This window comes from Heptranchias perlo, chromosome 23 (genome assembly GCF_035084215.1).
Source record: "Heptranchias perlo isolate sHepPer1 chromosome 23, sHepPer1.hap1, whole genome shotgun sequence".
Classification (NCBI taxonomy): domain Eukaryota; kingdom Metazoa; phylum Chordata; class Chondrichthyes; order Hexanchiformes; family Hexanchidae; genus Heptranchias; species Heptranchias perlo.
The window spans coordinates 40,209,324-40,227,096 of record NC_090347.1 but is presented as its reverse complement, the minus strand read 5'-3'; the positions used below and the strand labels follow the sequence as shown (position 1 = coordinate 40,227,096).

At 52.2% G+C, this 17,773-nt stretch overlaps 1 protein-coding gene across 2 annotated transcripts in view; it reads right to left on the bottom strand.

Moving 5' to 3' along the window:
• Nucleotides 1–17,773, bottom strand: part of LOC137341262 (caskin-2-like) — a 235,154-nt gene that overhangs the window by 52,477 nt on the left and 164,904 nt on the right. For both annotated transcript variants that reach the window (XM_068004363.1, XM_068004364.1), the window contains exons 6-11: nucleotides 17,602–17,697; nucleotides 15,648–15,778; nucleotides 7,992–8,100; nucleotides 5,224–5,332; nucleotides 4,210–4,304; nucleotides 1,419–1,536 (exon numbers count right to left, since the gene is read on the bottom strand). In XM_068004363.1, coding sequence (XP_067860464.1) covers nucleotides 1,419–1,536; nucleotides 4,210–4,304; nucleotides 5,224–5,332; nucleotides 7,992–8,100; nucleotides 15,648–15,778; nucleotides 17,602–17,697 — 658 coding nt within the window. The remainder of the gene's footprint in view (nucleotides 1–1,418; nucleotides 1,537–4,209; nucleotides 4,305–5,223; nucleotides 5,333–7,991; nucleotides 8,101–15,647; nucleotides 15,779–17,601; nucleotides 17,698–17,773) is intronic.

The following is a 17,773-nucleotide window of genomic DNA, read 5'->3' as shown; positions in this document are numbered from 1 at the left end:
TCATTACTTTCTTTCAGTGACCTGCTGCGAATAAAAGGCTCCATTACATCACACGGGCCACAGGCAGTCTGGTTCCCTTTTCACTGGGGATCACGGTCCATTGACCACACTGAGTGCAGTTCTCTTGGAAGCACTGTCAGTGCTGAGCAGTTTCCAATCAGTGCCTGTCAGTGTGGGAACTTCATCTGCTTCATGACCAGACCTTTGAAGTGAGCTAAATCACTCCATGCATCAGTGGCTTTAGTTACCATCCAGACCCTCAGCCAGGGTCCTAGACCAGTCTTGGCTTACTCACAAAGTGAAGAAATGTTTAATTTATTTAATTGTCTCCTACTCCCATTTTTTTTAAAAAGGTAGTTCTCAGCTCCTCCCCACTGTCCTCAATAGCTGTAACTCATTCCTTGATTGAGTAGGTGACCAAGGCTTCTATTCTCAAGGTTCTGCCATTGCTACTCCATAAATATGCAGAACTGGTTGATGCACCTTCCAATTGTCTGACTGGTGGCTTCCCCCCTTCTTATTCACACCCTTTGTGTAGAATCCCAATGAGCCAATCCCCCTCCCATTCACTCTCATTGTATAAAATCCCCACGGGCCAATCCCCTTTCTATTACTCTCACGGTACAAAATCCAAATGGACCAATTGCCTTCCCATTCACTCTGATTGCATAAAATGGATTACCCTTCTAAAGTACTCCATTGGCTGCGAGGTGCTTTGGGACGTCCCGAGGTCATGGAAGGTGCTACATAAATGCAAGTTCTTTCATTCTTCTTCACATGAAGAATGCCCAATTTTGTGAGGAACTATAGGGCTGCCAGCAAATGTGGAAACCATGGCCCAGCAAGAGTCAACACCTTGAGAGAGGGGTTCACAAACCGTAGGAGGGGGCGAAATACTAAGATACCTGGAACTTCTGACCCCAGCAGCTCCGCTCAGATAAACACAAATGAATAAATGCCAGACAAAATCTTTCCATCAAACATTTGGAACACTTATGTATCACACAGAGATAAGTTGGAAGACACAAGACCATAAAGTGAGTATGAAAGCCTGATGTGACATCCTTCCTTAAAAAAACATTCCCACCTCTTCTCCTTTATGCTCCCTGCTGTCTCATAGGAAACATAGAAACACAGGAACAGGAGTAGGCCATTCAGCCCCTCGAGCCTGTTCCGCCATTCAATTAGATCATGGCTGATCTGTACCTCAACTCCATTTACCCGCCTTTGCTCCATATCCCTCGATACCCTTACCCAACAAAAATGTATCGATCTCAGTCTTGAAAGCTCCAATTGACCCCCCGACCTCCACAGTCTTTTGGGGGAAGGGGGGCAGGGGGGAGTTCCAGATTTCTACTACCCTTCGTGTTAAGAAACACCTCTAGGAAGTGAAGACCACCTGAACACAGCCCACTGACCTGATCTCCTGCTGATCACCTCCACAATGGACGGGGGGAAATAACCAACGCGGTCCGTGCCCTTCTGGCTGTCATGAATGTGGCCCTTCCAGCGCCCATCAGCGTGCTGCTCCAGGACCTTTCACAGGGAGACAGCAACATACAGAGTTACCAAACAGACACACATTATCAGGGCAGAAAAAGAACTTAGCAACTCTGACTGTACCGAAAGACCTAGGGTTACAGCAGAGTGGGAGTTCAATAGTGCAATAATCAAACTACAGTATAACATACACAGCAGCTGCTACTCTATACCCAGACTAGTATTCCCAGCAACATACACAGGGTCTGCTACTCCCTGCTACATACACAGGGTCTGCTACTCCCTGCTACATACACAGGGTCTGTTACTCCCTGCTACATACACAGGGTCTGCTACTCCCTGCTACATACACAGGGTCTGCTATTCCCTGCTACATACACAGGGTCTGCTACTCCCTGCTACATACACAGGGGCTGCTACTCCCTGCAACATACACAGAGTCTGCTACTCCCTGCAACATACACAGGGTCTGCTACTCCCTGCTACATACACAGGGTCTGTTACTCCCTGCAACATACACAGAGTCTGCTACTCCCTGCAACATACACAGAGTCTGCTACTCCCTGCAACATACACAGGGTCTGTTACTCCGTGTACTATACACAGGGTCTGCTACTCCCTGCTACATACACAGGGTCTGCTACTCCGTGTACTACACACAGGGTCTGCTACTCCGTGTACTATACACAGGGTCTGCTACTCCGTGTACTACACACAGGGTCTGCTACTCCGTGCACTACACACAGGGCCTGCTACTCCGTGCACTACACACAGGGTCTGCTACTCCGTGTACTACACACAGGGTCTGCTACTCCGTGTACTACGCACAGGGTCTGCTACTCCGTGTACTACGCACAGGGTCTGCTACTCCGTGTACTACACACAGGGTCTGCTACTCCGTGTACTACGCAGAGGGTCTGCTACTCCGTGTACTACACACAGGGTCTGCTACTCCGTGTACTACGCACATGGTCTGCTACTCCGTGTACTACGCACAGGGTCTGCTACTCCGTGTACTACGCACAGGGTCTGCTACTCCGTGTACTACGCACAGGGTCTGCTACTCCGTGTACTACGCACAGGGTCTGCTACTCCGTGTACTACGCACAGGGTCTGCTACTCCGTGTACTACGCACAGGGTCTGCTACTCCGTGTACTACGCACAGGGTCTGCTACTCCGTGTACTACGCACAGGGTCTGCTACTCCGTGTACTACGCACAGGGTCTGCTACTCCGTGTACTACGCACAGGGTCTGCTACTCCGTGTACTACGCACAGGGTCTGCTACTCCGTGTACTACGCACAGGGTCTGCTACTCCGTGTACTAAGCACATGGTCTGCTACTCCGTGTACTACGCACAGGGTCTGCTACTCCGTGTACTACGCACAGGGTCTGCTACTCCGTGTACTACGCACAGGGTCTGCTACTCCGTGTACTACACACAGGGTCTGCTACTCCGTGTACTACACACAGGGTCTGCTACTCCGTGTACTCCACACAGGGTCTGCTACTCCGTGTACTACGCACATGGTCTGCTACTCCGTGTACTACGCACAGGGTCTGCTACTCCGTGTACTACGCACAGGGTCTGCTACTCCGTGTACTACACACAGGGTCTGCTTCTCCGTGTACTACACACAGGGTCTGCTACTCCGTGTACTCCACACAGGGTCTGCTACTCCGTGTACTCCACACAGGATCTGCTACTCCGTGTACTACACACAGGGTCTGCTACTCCGTGTACTACACACAGGGTCTGCTACTCCGTGTACTACGCACATGGTCTGCTACTCCGTGTACCACGCACAGGGTCTGCTACTCCGTGTACTACGCACAGGGTCTGCTACTCCGTGTACTACACACAGGGTCTGCTACTCCGTGTACTCCACACAGGGTCTGCTACTCCGTGTACTCCACACAGGGTCTGCTACTCCGTGTACTCCACACAGGGTCTGCTACTCCGTGTACTCCACACAGGGTCTGCTACTCCGTGTACTCCACACAGGGTCTGCTACTCCGTGTACTACACACAGGGTCTGCTACTCCGTGTACTACACACAGGGTCTGCTACTCCGTGTACTACACACAGGGTCTGCTACTCCGTGTACTACACACAGGGTCTGCTACTCCGTGTACTCCACACAGGGTCTCCTACTCCGTGTACTACACACAGGGTCTGCTACTCCGTGTACTACACACAGGGTCTGCTACTCCGTGTACTCCACACAGGGTCTGCTACTCCGTGTACTCCACACAGGGTCTGCTACTCCGTGTACTCCACACAGGGTCTGCTACTCCGTGTACTCCACACAGGGTCTGCTACTCCGTGTACTCCACACAGGGTCTGCTACTCCGTGTACTACACACAGGGTCTGCTACTCCGTGTACTACACACAGGGTCTGCTACTCCGTGTACTCCACACAGGGTCTGCTACTCCGTGTACTACACACAGGGTCTGCTACTCCATGTACTACACACAGGGTCTGCTACTCCGTGTACAACACACAGGATAGTCGTGCCTCTGGTTACAATGTGGAGTCTGTAAACACACACGTTTCTTGCTGTGGTTCAGATCGCACCGTACAGCAGCACTGCTGCTCGAACCATGAGGGTTGATGTTGGGACCATCTGTTTCACTTTAACAGGTAGTTACAACAATCCTGCTGCTCTTTCCGCACCCCAGTCTTGGCATTGAGGCTTTACTCACCATGATAACATCCCCGGCCCTGATATTGAGTGATGTGGGGTCGTGAATGTTCCAATAATCCTTCAGGGCTCGGACTTGCAGGATTCCAGAGGCCTCTGTTGGGAAGAGAGTGTCAGATGATAGGAAAAAGCATGAAAGAGCAGGATGTGCAAAATTCCCAGTGCACTTACCACCTACACTACCGCAGAGACCCCACCGGCACTGGTAATACAGACCCCACCAATTATACTGCCCGCGTTGGTACTAACGCAATTTGCCCGCTTTACGTGTTGGATGGCTTACAGGAATTTATGTTGTCTGTTTATAATTCTGTACAGTTCTATAGATGAATCATTTCCTCACTTTGGTTTCCCAACAACCCAGCAGCACACAGGCAACAATCCAGCACCCTCCCCAAAACCCTAACAGACTCCCCGCAGGCCAGCGGCACCCTCCCCGCAGGCCAGCGGCACCCTCCCCGCAGGCCAGCGGCACCCTCCCCGCAGCCCAGCGGCACCCCTCCCCGCAGCCCAGCGGCACCCCTCCCCGCAGCCCAGCGGCACCCCTCCCCGCAGCCCAGCGGCACCCCTCCCCGCAGCCCAGCGGCACCCTCCCGACAATTCATCAGACTCCTGACAACCCAGCAACGCACACACAATGGAGCAAATTTGCTCCAGACTCACTTGATCTGTTGTATTGTGAATTATTTGTTTTAATCGATGTGCTGTTCAGCACCGAGCCTGCTACCATTGAGTATAATTATTGCTGCTATTTATTTAAACCAAGGTGCATCTCTCAATAACAATCCATTTGATAATGTTTTCTACAGTTCCCCAAGGGTTAGAGGACAGCCAAGTATGTAGTTTGCCGAATCACATTATCTTTCTCACCCCTCCCCCTGGTGCCCGTGCCTGGCACTGCCCCACAGAGCCCCTACCCCACTGCCCCACTGCCCCCGCCCCCTCCACCCCACTGCCCCCGCCCCCCCCCCCCCCACCGCCCCCGCCCCCTCCACCCCACTGCCCCCGCCCTTACCTCTCAGTAGTTGCTTGATCTCTTTGCTCGCCTGGGAGGTGGTGAATTGGTTGACGATGTCCAGGGCTGTTTGGTTGTAGGTGTTCCTGATGTTGACATCAATGCCGGCCTGCAAAGAGGAATCGAGGGGTGGGGAGGTCAGGGTGAATGATGAGGCCAAACCCCAACCCTCCCAACCCCATCCCCCCCACCACCACCCCCTCCCCCACCACAGGCTCAAACCTAGGAACCGACAGATGCCCCGTAATGAGACTGTGAGGTCAATTTTAACAGTTCCCAACGGGCAGGAAACGGAAAGGAAAATCGAGTGGGAAGAAGACTGAGGGGCGATCGGGGAGACCGAGGGGCGATCGGGGAGACCGAGGGGCGATCGGGGAGACCGAGGGGCGATCGGGGAGACCGAGGGGCGATCGGGGAGACCGAGGGGCGATCGGGGAGACCGAGGGGCGAGCGTAACCTCGGTGGTGGGCAAATTATTGGAATCAATTCTGAGGGACAGGATAAACTGTCACTTAGAAAGGCAATCAAGGACAGTCAGCACGGATTTGTTAAGGGGAGGTCGTGTCTGACTAACTTGATTGAATTTTTTGAGGAGGTGACAAGGAGGATCAATGAGGGTAATGCAATTAATGTAGTCTACATGGATTTTAGCAAGGCTTTTGACAAGGTCCCACATGGCAGACTGGTCAAAAAAGTAAAAGCCCATGGGATCCAAGGGATTGTGGCAAATTGGATCCAAAATTGGCTCAGTGGCAGGAAGCAAAGGGTAATGGTCGACGGGTGTTTTTGTGATTGGAAGGACGTTTCCAGTGGGGTCTCACAGGGCTCGGTACTAGGTCCTTTGCTTTTTGTGGTATACAGTAATGACTTAAACGTAGGAGGCATGATTAAGAAATTTGCGGAAGACACAAAGATAGGCCGTGTGGTTGATAGTGAGGAAGAAAGCTGTAGACTGCAGGAAGATAACAATGGACTGGTCAGATGGGCAGAAAAGTGGCAAATGGAGTTCAATCCGGAGAAGTGTGAGGTAATGCATTTGGGGAGAGCAAACAAGGCAAGGGAATACACAATAAATGGGAGGATACTGAGAGGTGTAGAGGAAGTGAGGGACCTTGGAGTGCATGTCCACAGATCCCTGAAGGTAGCAGAACAGGTAGATAAGGTGGTTAAGAAGGCATATGGAATACTTTCCTTTATTAGCCGAGGCATAGAATATAAGCAGGGAGGTTATGCTGGAACTGTATAAAACACTGGTTAGGCCACAGCTTGAGTACTGCGCACAGTTCTGGTCACCACATTACAGGAAGGATGTAACTGCACTATCGAGGGTGCAGAGGAGATTTACGAGGATGTTGCCAGGACTGGAGAATTTTAGCTATGGTGACAGATTGGATAGGCTGGGGCTGTTTTCCTTGGAACAGAGGAGGCTGAGGGGAGATTTGATTGAGGTGTACAAAATTATGAGGGGCCCAGATAGAGTGGATAGGAAGGACCTTAGCAGAGGGGTCAATAACCAGGGGGCGTAGATTTAAAGTGATTGGTAGAAGGATTAGAGCGGAAATGAGGAAAAGTCTTTTCACCCAGAGGGTGGTGGGGGTCTGGAACTCACTGCCTGAGAGGGTGGTAGAGGCAGAAACACTCAACTCATTTATAAAATACCTGGATGTGCACCTGGAGAGCCATGACCTGCAGGGCTACGGACCAAATGCGGGAAAGTGGGATTGGGCTGGGTGGCTCGTTTCTCAGTCAGCGCGGACACGATGGGCCGAATGTCCTCCTTCTGTGCCATAAATTTTCTATGATTCTATGAGAAGACCCGGGAAGATTGAGGGGTGATCTGATCGAGGTGTTTAAAATGTTAAAACGATTTAATAGGGTAGATACAGAGAAACTATTTCCTCTGGTGGGGGAATCAAGAACAAGGGGGCATAACCTTAAAATCAGAGCCAGGCCATTCAGGAGTGAAATCAGGAAGCACTTCTTCACACAAAGGGTAGTGGAAATCTGGAACTCTCTTCCCCAAAAGACTGTGGATGCTGGGGGACTATTGGAGCTTTCAAGTCTGAGATCGATAGGTTTTTGTTAGTTAAGGGTATCGAGGGATATGGAGCAAAGGCTGGGGTTGAGGTGCAGATGAGCCATGATCTAGTCGAATGGTGGAGCAGGCCAGAGGGGCTGAATGGCCTTTTCCTGTTCCTATGAGGTAAAACAGGGGCAGACCCGCTGATGCCAGGCAGGAACAGTTCAAATCAACCCCCGTGTTCCTGTCGGCCTGAAACGTTTGCTCACTTCTGAGCAATGCAGACTGCTGGTGCAGAGAGTTGCCCAGCAACTAAAGTGGGATTAAGAGTTAAAGAGTCACACTCACAACGCGGTGAGAGCAGAGCTCAGGGTCGGAGTAGAGGGCCAGAGGGGAACGTACAAAGGCCCTTCTGAGCAAAATGCAGCTGAGTCGACAAAACCCCCGGTCGACAGTCGTGAGCAGAAAACACACCAAAGGCATGCAACCCAAGAGGGCGTGCGAGGGCCTGGGAATGGTTGCAGAGTTACGGCCAGCTGAGGCCATGGAGTGAACCTTAAACGAGGAGTTTAAATGTGGTCCATTGGGAGAGAGACAGCGAGCGCGAGTCGGTGAGAACAGGGGTGTTGGGAGCCACGGGAGACTGACAGCTCCTCTCCTCTGATCTCAGCTGTCAGCAAGTTACCTGATTCAGAGCACGCACCGTTGGATTGTTTTTTCAGAGTTAACCTTACGTAAACAGACTTACGTCGAGGAGCAATCGGACCACCTCGGTCTTGCCGCACAGAGCTGCCTCGTGCAGAGCTGTTCCCGTTTTAGCCACTCTGTTCGCGTCAATCCCGGCCTTGATTAACAACCTGCAACGAAAAGAGTGACAGGGTCTGTTGAGCCACATGGAGTTAGTATCTGGGGAATTACACAGTGACGGGTCCAGGGATCCCGCAGGGAGAGCGTGCAAGGGGATCCCGCAGAGAGAGCGTGCAAGGGGATCCCGCAGAGAGAGCGTGCAAGGGGATCCCGCAGAGAGAGCGTGCAAGGGGATCCCGCAGAGAGAGACGGTGCAAGGGGGTCCCGCAGAGAGAGAGCGTGCAAGGGCATCCCGCAGAGAGAGACGGTGCAAGGGGGTCCCGCAGAGAGAGAGACGGTGCAAGGGGGTCCCGCAGAGAGAGAGACGGTGCAAGGGGGTCCCGCAGAGAGAGAGACGGTGCAAGGGGGTCCCGCAGAGAGAGAGCGTGCAAGGGCATCCCGCAGAGAGAGACGGTGCAAGGGGGTCCCGCAGAGAGAGAGACGGTGCAAGGGGGTCCCGCAGAGAGAGAGACGGTGCAAGGGGGTCCCGCAGAGAGAGAGACGGTGCAAGGGGGTCCCGCAGAGAGAGAGACGGTGCAAGGGGGTCCCGCAGAGAGAGAGACGGTGCAAGGGCATCCCGCAGAGAGAGAGAGAGACGGTGCAAGGGCATCCTGCAGAGAGAGAGCGTGCAAGGGGGTCCCGCAGAGAGAGAGCGTGCAAGGGGGTCCCGCAGAGAGAGAGCGTGCAAGGGGATCCCGCAGAGAGAGAGCGTGCAAGGGGATCCCGCAGAGAGAGTGTGCAAGGGGGTCCCGCAGAGAGAGAGACGGTGCAAGGGGATCCCGCAGAGAGAGACGGTGCAAGGGGGTCCCGCAGAGAGAGAGACGGTGCAAGGGCATCCCGCAGAGAGAGAGCGTGCAAGGGGGTCCCGCAGAGAGAGAGCGTGCAAGGGGATCCCGCAGAGAGAGTGTGCAAGGGGGTCCCGCAGAGAGAGAGACGGTGCAAGGGGATCCCGCAGAGAGAGAGACGGTGCAAGGGGATCCCGCAGAGAGAGCGTGCAAGGGGGTCCCGCAGAGAGAGACAGTGCAAGGGGGTCCCGCAGAGAGAGACAGTGCAAGGGGGTCCCGCAGAGAGAGACAGTGCAAGGGGGTCCCGCAGAGAGAGACGGTGCAAGGGGGTCCCGCAGAGAGAGACGGTGCAAGGAGGTCCCGCAGAGAGAGACGGTGCAAGGGCGTCCCGCAGAGAGAGACGGTGCAAGGGGATCCCGCAGAGAGAGACGGTGCAAGGGGATCCCGCAGAGAGAGAGACGGTGCAAGGGGATCCCGCAGAGAGAGAGACGGTGCAAGGGCATCCCGCAGAGAGAGAGACGGTGCAAGGGGATCCCGCAGAGAGAGACGGTGCAAGGGGATCCCGCAGAGAGAGACGGTGCAAGGGGATCCCGCAGAGAGAGACGGTGCAAGGGGATCCCGCAGAGAGAGACGGTGCAAGGGGATCCCGCAGAGAGAGACGGTGCAAGGGGATCCCGCAGAGAGAGAGACGGTGCAAGGGGATCCCGCAGAGAGACGGTGCAAGGGGATCCCGCAGAGAGAGACGGTGCAAGGGGGTCCCGCAGAGAGACGGTGCAAGGGGATCCCGCAGAGAGAGACGGTGCAAGGGGGTCCCGCAGAGAGACGGTGCAAGGGGGTCCCGCAGAGAGACGGTGCAAGGGGATCCCGCAGAGAGAGACGGTGCAAGGGGGTCCCGCAGAGAGAGACAGTGCAAGGGGATCCCACAGAGAGAGACGGTGCAAGGGGATCCCGCAGAGAGAGACGGTGCAAGGGGATCCCGCAGAGAGAGACGGTGCAAGGGCATCCCGCAGAGAGAGAGACGGTGCAAGGGGGTCCCGCAGAGAGACGGTGCAAGGGGATCCCGCAGAGAGAGAGACGGTGCAAGGGGGTCCCGCAGAGAGAGACGGTGCAAGGGGATCCTGCAGAGAGAGAGACGGTGCAAGGGCATCCCGCAGAGAGAGAGAGGGTGCAAGGGGATCCCGCAGAGAGAGACGGTGCAAGGGGATCCCGCAGAGAGAGACGGTGCAAGGGGGTCCCGCAGAGAGAGAGACGGTGCAAGGGCATCCCGCAGAGAGAGAGACGGTGCAAGGGGATCCCGCAGAGAGAGACGGTGCAAGGGGATCCCGCAGAGAGAGACGGTGCAAGGGGATCCCGCAGAGAGAGACGGTGCAAGGGGATCCTGCAGAGAGAGACGGTGCAAGGGCATCCCGCAGAGAGAGACAGTGCAAGGGGATCCTGCAGAGAGAGACAGTGCAAGGGGATCCTGCAGAGAGTTAGGGCTCAGGGTCCAGAAGGACCCCATAGAGAAGACCAGGGACCCTCGAGAGAGAAGGTCCAGGGGACCTGACAGAGAGCACCAGGGGATCCTGGAGAGGAAAGTGAAACAGAAGAGATAATTAAAAGTCCCTCGCTCCGAAATAAGCACAGGATTGCTGTTTTTGGAAAGCTTAGTGAAGGATAATGCAGGGAATACTGCTACAGGGAATATTCTGTTAAATAAAATCTGGCACAATCCCAAAACGGGGAAGACTTAGTTTATACACTCAAAACGAAAAATACCCGAGAACCACATGCCCATGTTCATGCCTACAGCACGTTTACCATCCAGAGATAATCTGCACCCCCTCACAATGCTTTAAAACCTGGAATGATCTTGATAAGTAATTAATGCTACCAGTAGTGGGCGATATGATATGGGGATTGATGCTTGGGATCCATTGCATGCAGAGTGGTGTTTACACACAAGGGGGCAATCTGCTCCAGTCAGACAGGCAACTTTATCCTTTAATAGGACATCTGGTGATTAAGAATGGAGCAATCTAATTAGCATTCTCGGTTAAAGGGACACCTCCGTAAAGTCGTGAATCTCTCATCTCATTACGAGTTAATGACTGACATTACAAGTCACATTAAAGCTGCCCTGAAGCAAAACAACAACAACGCATTTAACACAGAGTGAGAGTCTGTGGAGACAGACATTTAAAAATTCCTCAGGTGTTTTATGCCTTGCTGCGATTAAATCTCTCAGTTCATGGAAAGTAATGATTTGCCAGTCTCTGCCAGCTTATTTTAACTCGCCCGGCCCAGTTCTCCGTAGAACACGGATTGGGAATACCGAGATTCCTGCTTCCGCACATCTCGGAGACCCCCAAGACGGGTCTTTAACTGGGCGGCTTTTGGGCGTCTGCCGCACTAAACCTTCTCCGTGTGTTCAGCGGGCCAGGTACGGAGTCGGTGAGTCCGGTGCCAGCTCACAGAAAGCACCAACGACGACAGCTGGGTCACAAGGTAGATGTGGACAAAGAAGAAAGCTGTCCTACTCCCACACCAGATCCTGCTCCAGATCCCACCTGCACTCCCACTCCAGATCCTGCTCCAGATCCCGATCCTACTCTGACCTCGGCCTCTTACACTGTTCCAATGAAGCTGAACGGAAGCTCGAGGAACAGCACCTCATCTTTCGATTAGACATTTTACAACCTCCCGGACTCAACACTGATTTCAATAACTTCGGATCATAACCACTGCTCCCATTTTTTCAGACAGCGAGTGCTGGTAATGGTTTTGCTGCTGCCATGTACAGCTCCTCTGGACCCTTTTGTTTTTTACCTGTCCCATTACCACCCCCTTTTGCCTTGCGCCATCTTCCCTTTTGTCATTTAATCACTCATGCCCTCCACCCTATCACAGACCTTCCCTTTCGTTCTTTCCTCCCCTCCCCCCACCTGTTTTCCCTCCCCCTGCACTTGCTTATAAACTGTTTAATCTTTAACTTCTTCCAGTTCTGATGAAGGGTTCATCGACCTGAAACGTTAACTCTGTTTCTCTCTCCACAGATGCTGCCTGACCTGCTGAGTGTCCCCAGCAGTTTTTCTTTTCATTTCAGATTTCCAGCAGCCGCAGTATTCTGCTTTTGAAGGCAGCTATTTGCCCCATCTTAACTCACCCAGAAGGGCATCCATCTGTTTGTTAAATGGTTCCGCCAACACTGCTCTACCCAGAACCTCACTGTGCACTGTAATCACTCTCTGTGTGTGTGAGGGAGAGCGTCCTTGCTTTTTGGCCTTGTCCTACTCTCACAGTTTAGTTCCATGTACTGTCCCAAATCTTACTTTTCTACACCATTGACTATCAGTACATAATCCAGGCTGACACACCAATGCAGTACTGAGGGAGTGCTGCACTGTCTGAGGTGCTGTCTGAGATGCTGTCTTTCAGATGAGACGTTAAACGTCTGCCGTCTCAGGTGAACGTAGAAGATCCCAGGGCACTATCTCGAAGAAGAGCAGGGAAGTTCTCCTCAGTATCCTGGCCAATATTTATCCCCCAGTAGAAAACTATCAATCTCAGTTTTGAAATTTTCAATTGACCCCCAGCCTCAACAGCCTTTTGGGGGCGAGGGTTCCAGATTTCCACTCCCCTTTGTGTGAAGAAGTGCTTCCTGACATCATCTCTGAACGGCCTAGCTCTAATTTTAAGGTTCTGCCCCCTTGTTCTGGACTCCCCCACCCCAGAGGAAGTCGTTTTCTCTCTATCTACCCTATCCACTCCTTCAATCTACTTTAATAAAGGGCACCCACTTTATTCGCTCTGTTTTGTGGTGTAATACGGCCCATTTCACACTACTGTCGAAGGCCAGTCCCACCCCCACTCAGGATGTCTCAAAGTGTTTCGCATCCAATTCATTACGTTTGAAGTGTAGTCACGATTGTAATGTAGGAAAACACGGTGGCCAATTCTCGCACAGCAAGGTCCCACAAACAGCGAATGAGAGGAATGACCGGTTAATCTGTTCTTGGTTGGTGTTGGTTGAGGGAGGAATGTTGGCCAGGACATCAGGGAGAACTCCCTGCTCTTGTTTGAATAGTTCCATTTGGTCTATAATATCCAGCTGAGCAGGCAGACGGGGCCTCGGTTTAACGCTTCATTCCAAAGACAGTGCAGCACTCCCTCGGTCATCTGAAAGACGGCACCTCCGACAATGCAGCACTCCCTCAGTACTGCACTGAAGTGTCGGCCTAGATTACGAGCTCAAGTCTCTGGAGTGGGGCTTGAACCTACAACCTCCTGACTCAAAGGTGACAGTGTTCCCAGTTCACCCTGGGTTCACCGTGGAATACTGAGATTCAGTGCTGTTCCCTCTCCTTTTCTTGCTCCCAGCAAAAGAAGGACAAGGGGACGTTCCTGGAAGGCGGGGTTATCCCAGCTTCTCCAGAGTGGGTGAAAGGGCTCTACCCTATCCTCAATGCGGGGCCTCCGGCTCCAACAGCTCTGCTGGTCGTATCAGGTAGCTCCGTCTCTGTCTAGCAGCAAACATCACCTGTCCCATCTGGGACCCCAATAGTTCAGTCGTCAGTGCTCCAATGGGCACAGTTCGTAAAGGCACTGTCCAGTGCGATACTGATCCCACCGTCTGTGCTGATCTCACCCCGGGGCTGCAGTAGGGGCCTCAGTGTCCCTAAGTTAGGAAGAGGAAAATCAGCCAGTGTCCTTGCTCCTGACTGCCACCTAGTGACCCCTGCTAGAAAGAGCACAGGATCAGGGTCGGTCGTGATGCCCTCCGCAGTCAAATAGCCCGTTCCTTCTCACTAACTGGGCTTACATATGGGTGGTGGCCACCAAAGGGAACTATAACCCAGCAAGAGGGAGAGAATTAGGGGGCCTGAGGATCTTTGGCGGGGGGGAGGGGGGGCTCTGAATAGTGGGACCTACCGCGTAAGGACGTAACACCGTACAAAGCATTGACTGCGGGAGATATCTAATAGGTCTTACTCTGTGGGCCAGGCGAGAGGGCATTTGAGGGGATGATTCCCAATGGGTTCCTGTTTGTACACAAAGCATCGACTCAAAAAGCACAGGCCTCCGATTTCACTACAGATCCCGACCAGAGGAAACCACCCCAGTGAACCAGTGAAATACTCGTTTTATTTCGAAGCTGGAGGACGTGCTGAATGAGGTCACATTCTGATTATCAGATGGAGTCGGGACCTGACAGTAAATCTGTTTATAATTTAACGGGTCATCAGCAACTGGGAAACTGGGCGTGAAGCGTGGTAACTGACCTGTCTAACTCACTGGGAGAGATCAGTGCTGCACTCCAAGCAGATACAGATACCCGGCGGAGAACACAGGCCTGCTGGCAGTGAGGGCAGCCCGAGCTGCCTGTTGTGTGTCAGCTTCTCAAGCTGAGGGAGGGAAAAAAAATCAATTTCCGTTCAGGGGATCGAGTGTAAAAGACGGGCTCTGTCCAAGTGATTTACAGCCACGTTCCGACACCCTGACCCATAAATCAATGGCAGTGGGGGTGTCACGAACAGACAGGGAGTTTAACAAGCAGGGAATCGGGTTAACACTTGACGATTACTTACGCAGGCACACACAAACATGTTGTGCGCGCACATACACGCATGCACGTACATAAACGTGCACACATACACGCACCCACACACACACCCCAGTTGGAAGGAAGGAGCTGACTTCACCTACCTCTGGGGACCTGATTTTGTACCTTTTTTGGGCCTATGTACATCCAATAAGTGCAGGGAGATAATGCATCATTGATGAAACCACCCACCAGAGGGTATTGTGTCCACATCTGCTCATGCTACCAACTAAAGGACACAGACAGGGCGGAAAGGGCTCCAGAGAGGCAACACCAAAATGAGCGTCTGCCATCAGGGCTTGTCCACCAGGGATAGTGGCTCTCTGGTATCTTCAACCCTGATACTGATCAGGAGCCACAGTACACACAGCACAGCCCAGAATTACTGTGGAAAGGGCAAGGTATCAGATGGACCCAATCAAGGGTGGGAGCTTTACTCTGTATCTAATCTGTGCTGTACCTACCCTGGGAACATAGGATAAGGCCATTTAGCCCCTCGAGCCTGTTCCGCTATTCAATGAGATCATGGGTGAACTGTGACCTAACTCCACATATCCGCCTTAGCCCCATATCCCTTAATACCTTTGGTTAACAAAAATCGATCAATCTCAGATTAACAATTGAGCTAGCATCAACTGCTTTTTGTGGAAGCGAGCCTTTGGCCCAGTGGTAGCATTCCCACCTCTGAGTCAGATGGTGCACAAATGTAAGGAGTCACACAACACCAGGTTATAGTCCAACAGCTTTATTTGAAATCACAAGCTTTCGGAGCTTTGCTCCTTCGTCAGGTGACCTCGTGTGGAGCATAAACACCAGCATAGACCTGATGGGCCGAACGGCTTGTGCTGAAAATTCCATGTAATTCTATGTAAGAGTGGGTTGAGCCTGTGATTCAGTCACAATCACTGACCTAAAGGGCTAAGAGTTGCTCAGGGACCTCTCATACAAGCTCAGCAACACCTAAAGAACACAGGCATTGAGAAACAGTGCAGTCAGCCATGGATACACAACTCATTGAAGATCTGAATTCCAAACCGGCCATACAATCCCACTGACTTGCGCCATGGAGACATCCTAAACAGAGGATGACCCCAATCCATGAATTTCTCCGTAAACTAATTACATTTTTTAAATCAGGGCCGAATGGTACGGGCTCGGCAGAAGGACTCAGGTTAAAATAATGCGGCTGTACCTGATAATATCCTTGTGACCGTTCTTCGCAGCCAGATGCAGCGGCGTGGTGAAGTTGGCATCGGCGCTGTCTTTGGACTGACCCTCCAGCAAGGCGACGCACATGTTACTGTTCAACAACAGCTGAGCGACCTGGGGAGGAACGCAAGGGGGAAGGGAATGTGTCAGACCCATCGGAAATCCTCCAAAGATTAACTCTTCCATTCCAGAGATTCTGCCCGCTCAGTGATTCCAGACCGAATCCGATATGGGGCCTGACTGAATTTTAACATCTAACGGGTCCTAGCTGTCGCTAATGAAGCCTCTAATTCAGGTGGTTTAGCATTAGGGAACCCAGAGGATTCACGGTTTAGGACGGCATTTCCAGATAGAAGTTTACAGATGGCGTTGCTGATGGAGGTTTGATTTATGACGTCTCTGCTCTGATAGATCCGTCTCCTGTCAGAGCGATCGCTCGTCCAGCTGGGAAGCCCATTCAGCCACCGTAAATGGCTGGCAGCTGTGTCTCCGTCGAGGCGGGGACTGAACCCCCACCCCAACGCTGCCTGTCTGGCTCGATACCAGCCTCGTCCCGGCACCGCGGCTGAAAGCTGCCAGATCACCGGCTTAAAAAGTCGGTCACAGCTACCTCCTGTCCCAGACCCTCTTCCTAATTACCTGCTTCTACATATCTCGACTTGCCCGCCCTCGCTCCATCCTCAGCAAAGGCATAGCTGTGTCAGCGGTCCTCAGTTTAACGTCTCATCCAAAAGACGGCACCTCCGACAGTGCAGCACACCCTCAGTATTGCATTGGAGGGTCAGCCTAGATTTTGTGCTCAAGCCTCTGGAGTGGGACTTGAACCCACAACCTTCTGACTCAGAGGCGAGAGTGTTGCCACTGAGCCATGGCTAATATATTAACCATACTATAAGACAGTTCCACTATTAACTTTATCTATAAAGTTGATCTTATCGGTCAAACTTGCCGCTTGCTATTTTATACAAAAACTACAGTGCCTCTCCTTCACTGTGAGTCTTTCTGTGGTACCAGAGATGAAATGTATGAAGCACATTTATTTTTGGAAGATTTTGTCTTTTTATGCAAAAGTACATTTGTCCAAATAAAGTCAAATCCTCTCACTTATCTAACACTGTCTTGCCTGTCAAACCTTGACAGAGTGCGCCTGTGTGAATTGCTTCACTGAATTAATCCACTAGCTCAAAGCATTTTGTTCATTCGTTCCTTAATATTCATCGCATCGCCTCTCCGGGGATCCCGGTCTGTGCACAAATCCCACAGCATTTACCCAGTTTATTCAAACGGCTCACGCCTGTTGTCAGGAACGACAGTTATTTCTACGCTGAGATTATTACTTTGACAGGTATCAAAGTCATCTCACCGGGAAAGTGCACTACGTTGCAGGAATTCAATTCCTCATTCCGAGTTATAGCCATTCCTTTGAGAAGAGCCATTTGTTTTTCATTTTCCTGTTTCACACCAAAGCAATGAGGGCGACCTCGACCCGCCACACTGACTGGGCAGCAGAGACTGCAGGCTTCTCAATTTAACTGGTGCGGAAAGCAGCGGATGGGAGCGTGTGTCACTGTGCAAGACCACAGCGCACAGTCAGCGAGGAGAGTGTGACGTTCAGGCAGGAGTTTTTCTTTTAATTCATTCTCGGGACGTTGGCGTCGCTGGCAAGGCCGGCATTTATTGCCCACCCCTAGTTTGCCCTGGAATGGTGGTGGTGGTGGGCCGCCTTCTTCTTGAACAGCAGCAATCTTAGCGGATTGATGCAACTGATTGGCTTGCTAGGCCTTTTCAGAGGGCAGTTACTTAACCTGCCTCCATTTGTGATACTGTAGCTGATTTTTATGTGGACAAGATAGATTTGACCTTTGACATCACGGGGATGGTCCTGGTTTACAGTGCGCTAAAAGGTGTCAATAAACTCGCAGAGTGAATAACCTTACCTTTAATCTGCCAAACTCACACGCAAGGTCCAGAGGTGTCTTCTTGGCCTTATTTATAACGCATGGGTTGGATTGGTGCTGTAGAAGCATCTCAGACTGCAAGAACAAATAAGGACAATGTTGGTATTTACCAGCCTGACAATCCCAACCTGAGTTCCCTCTGTGTTTACAA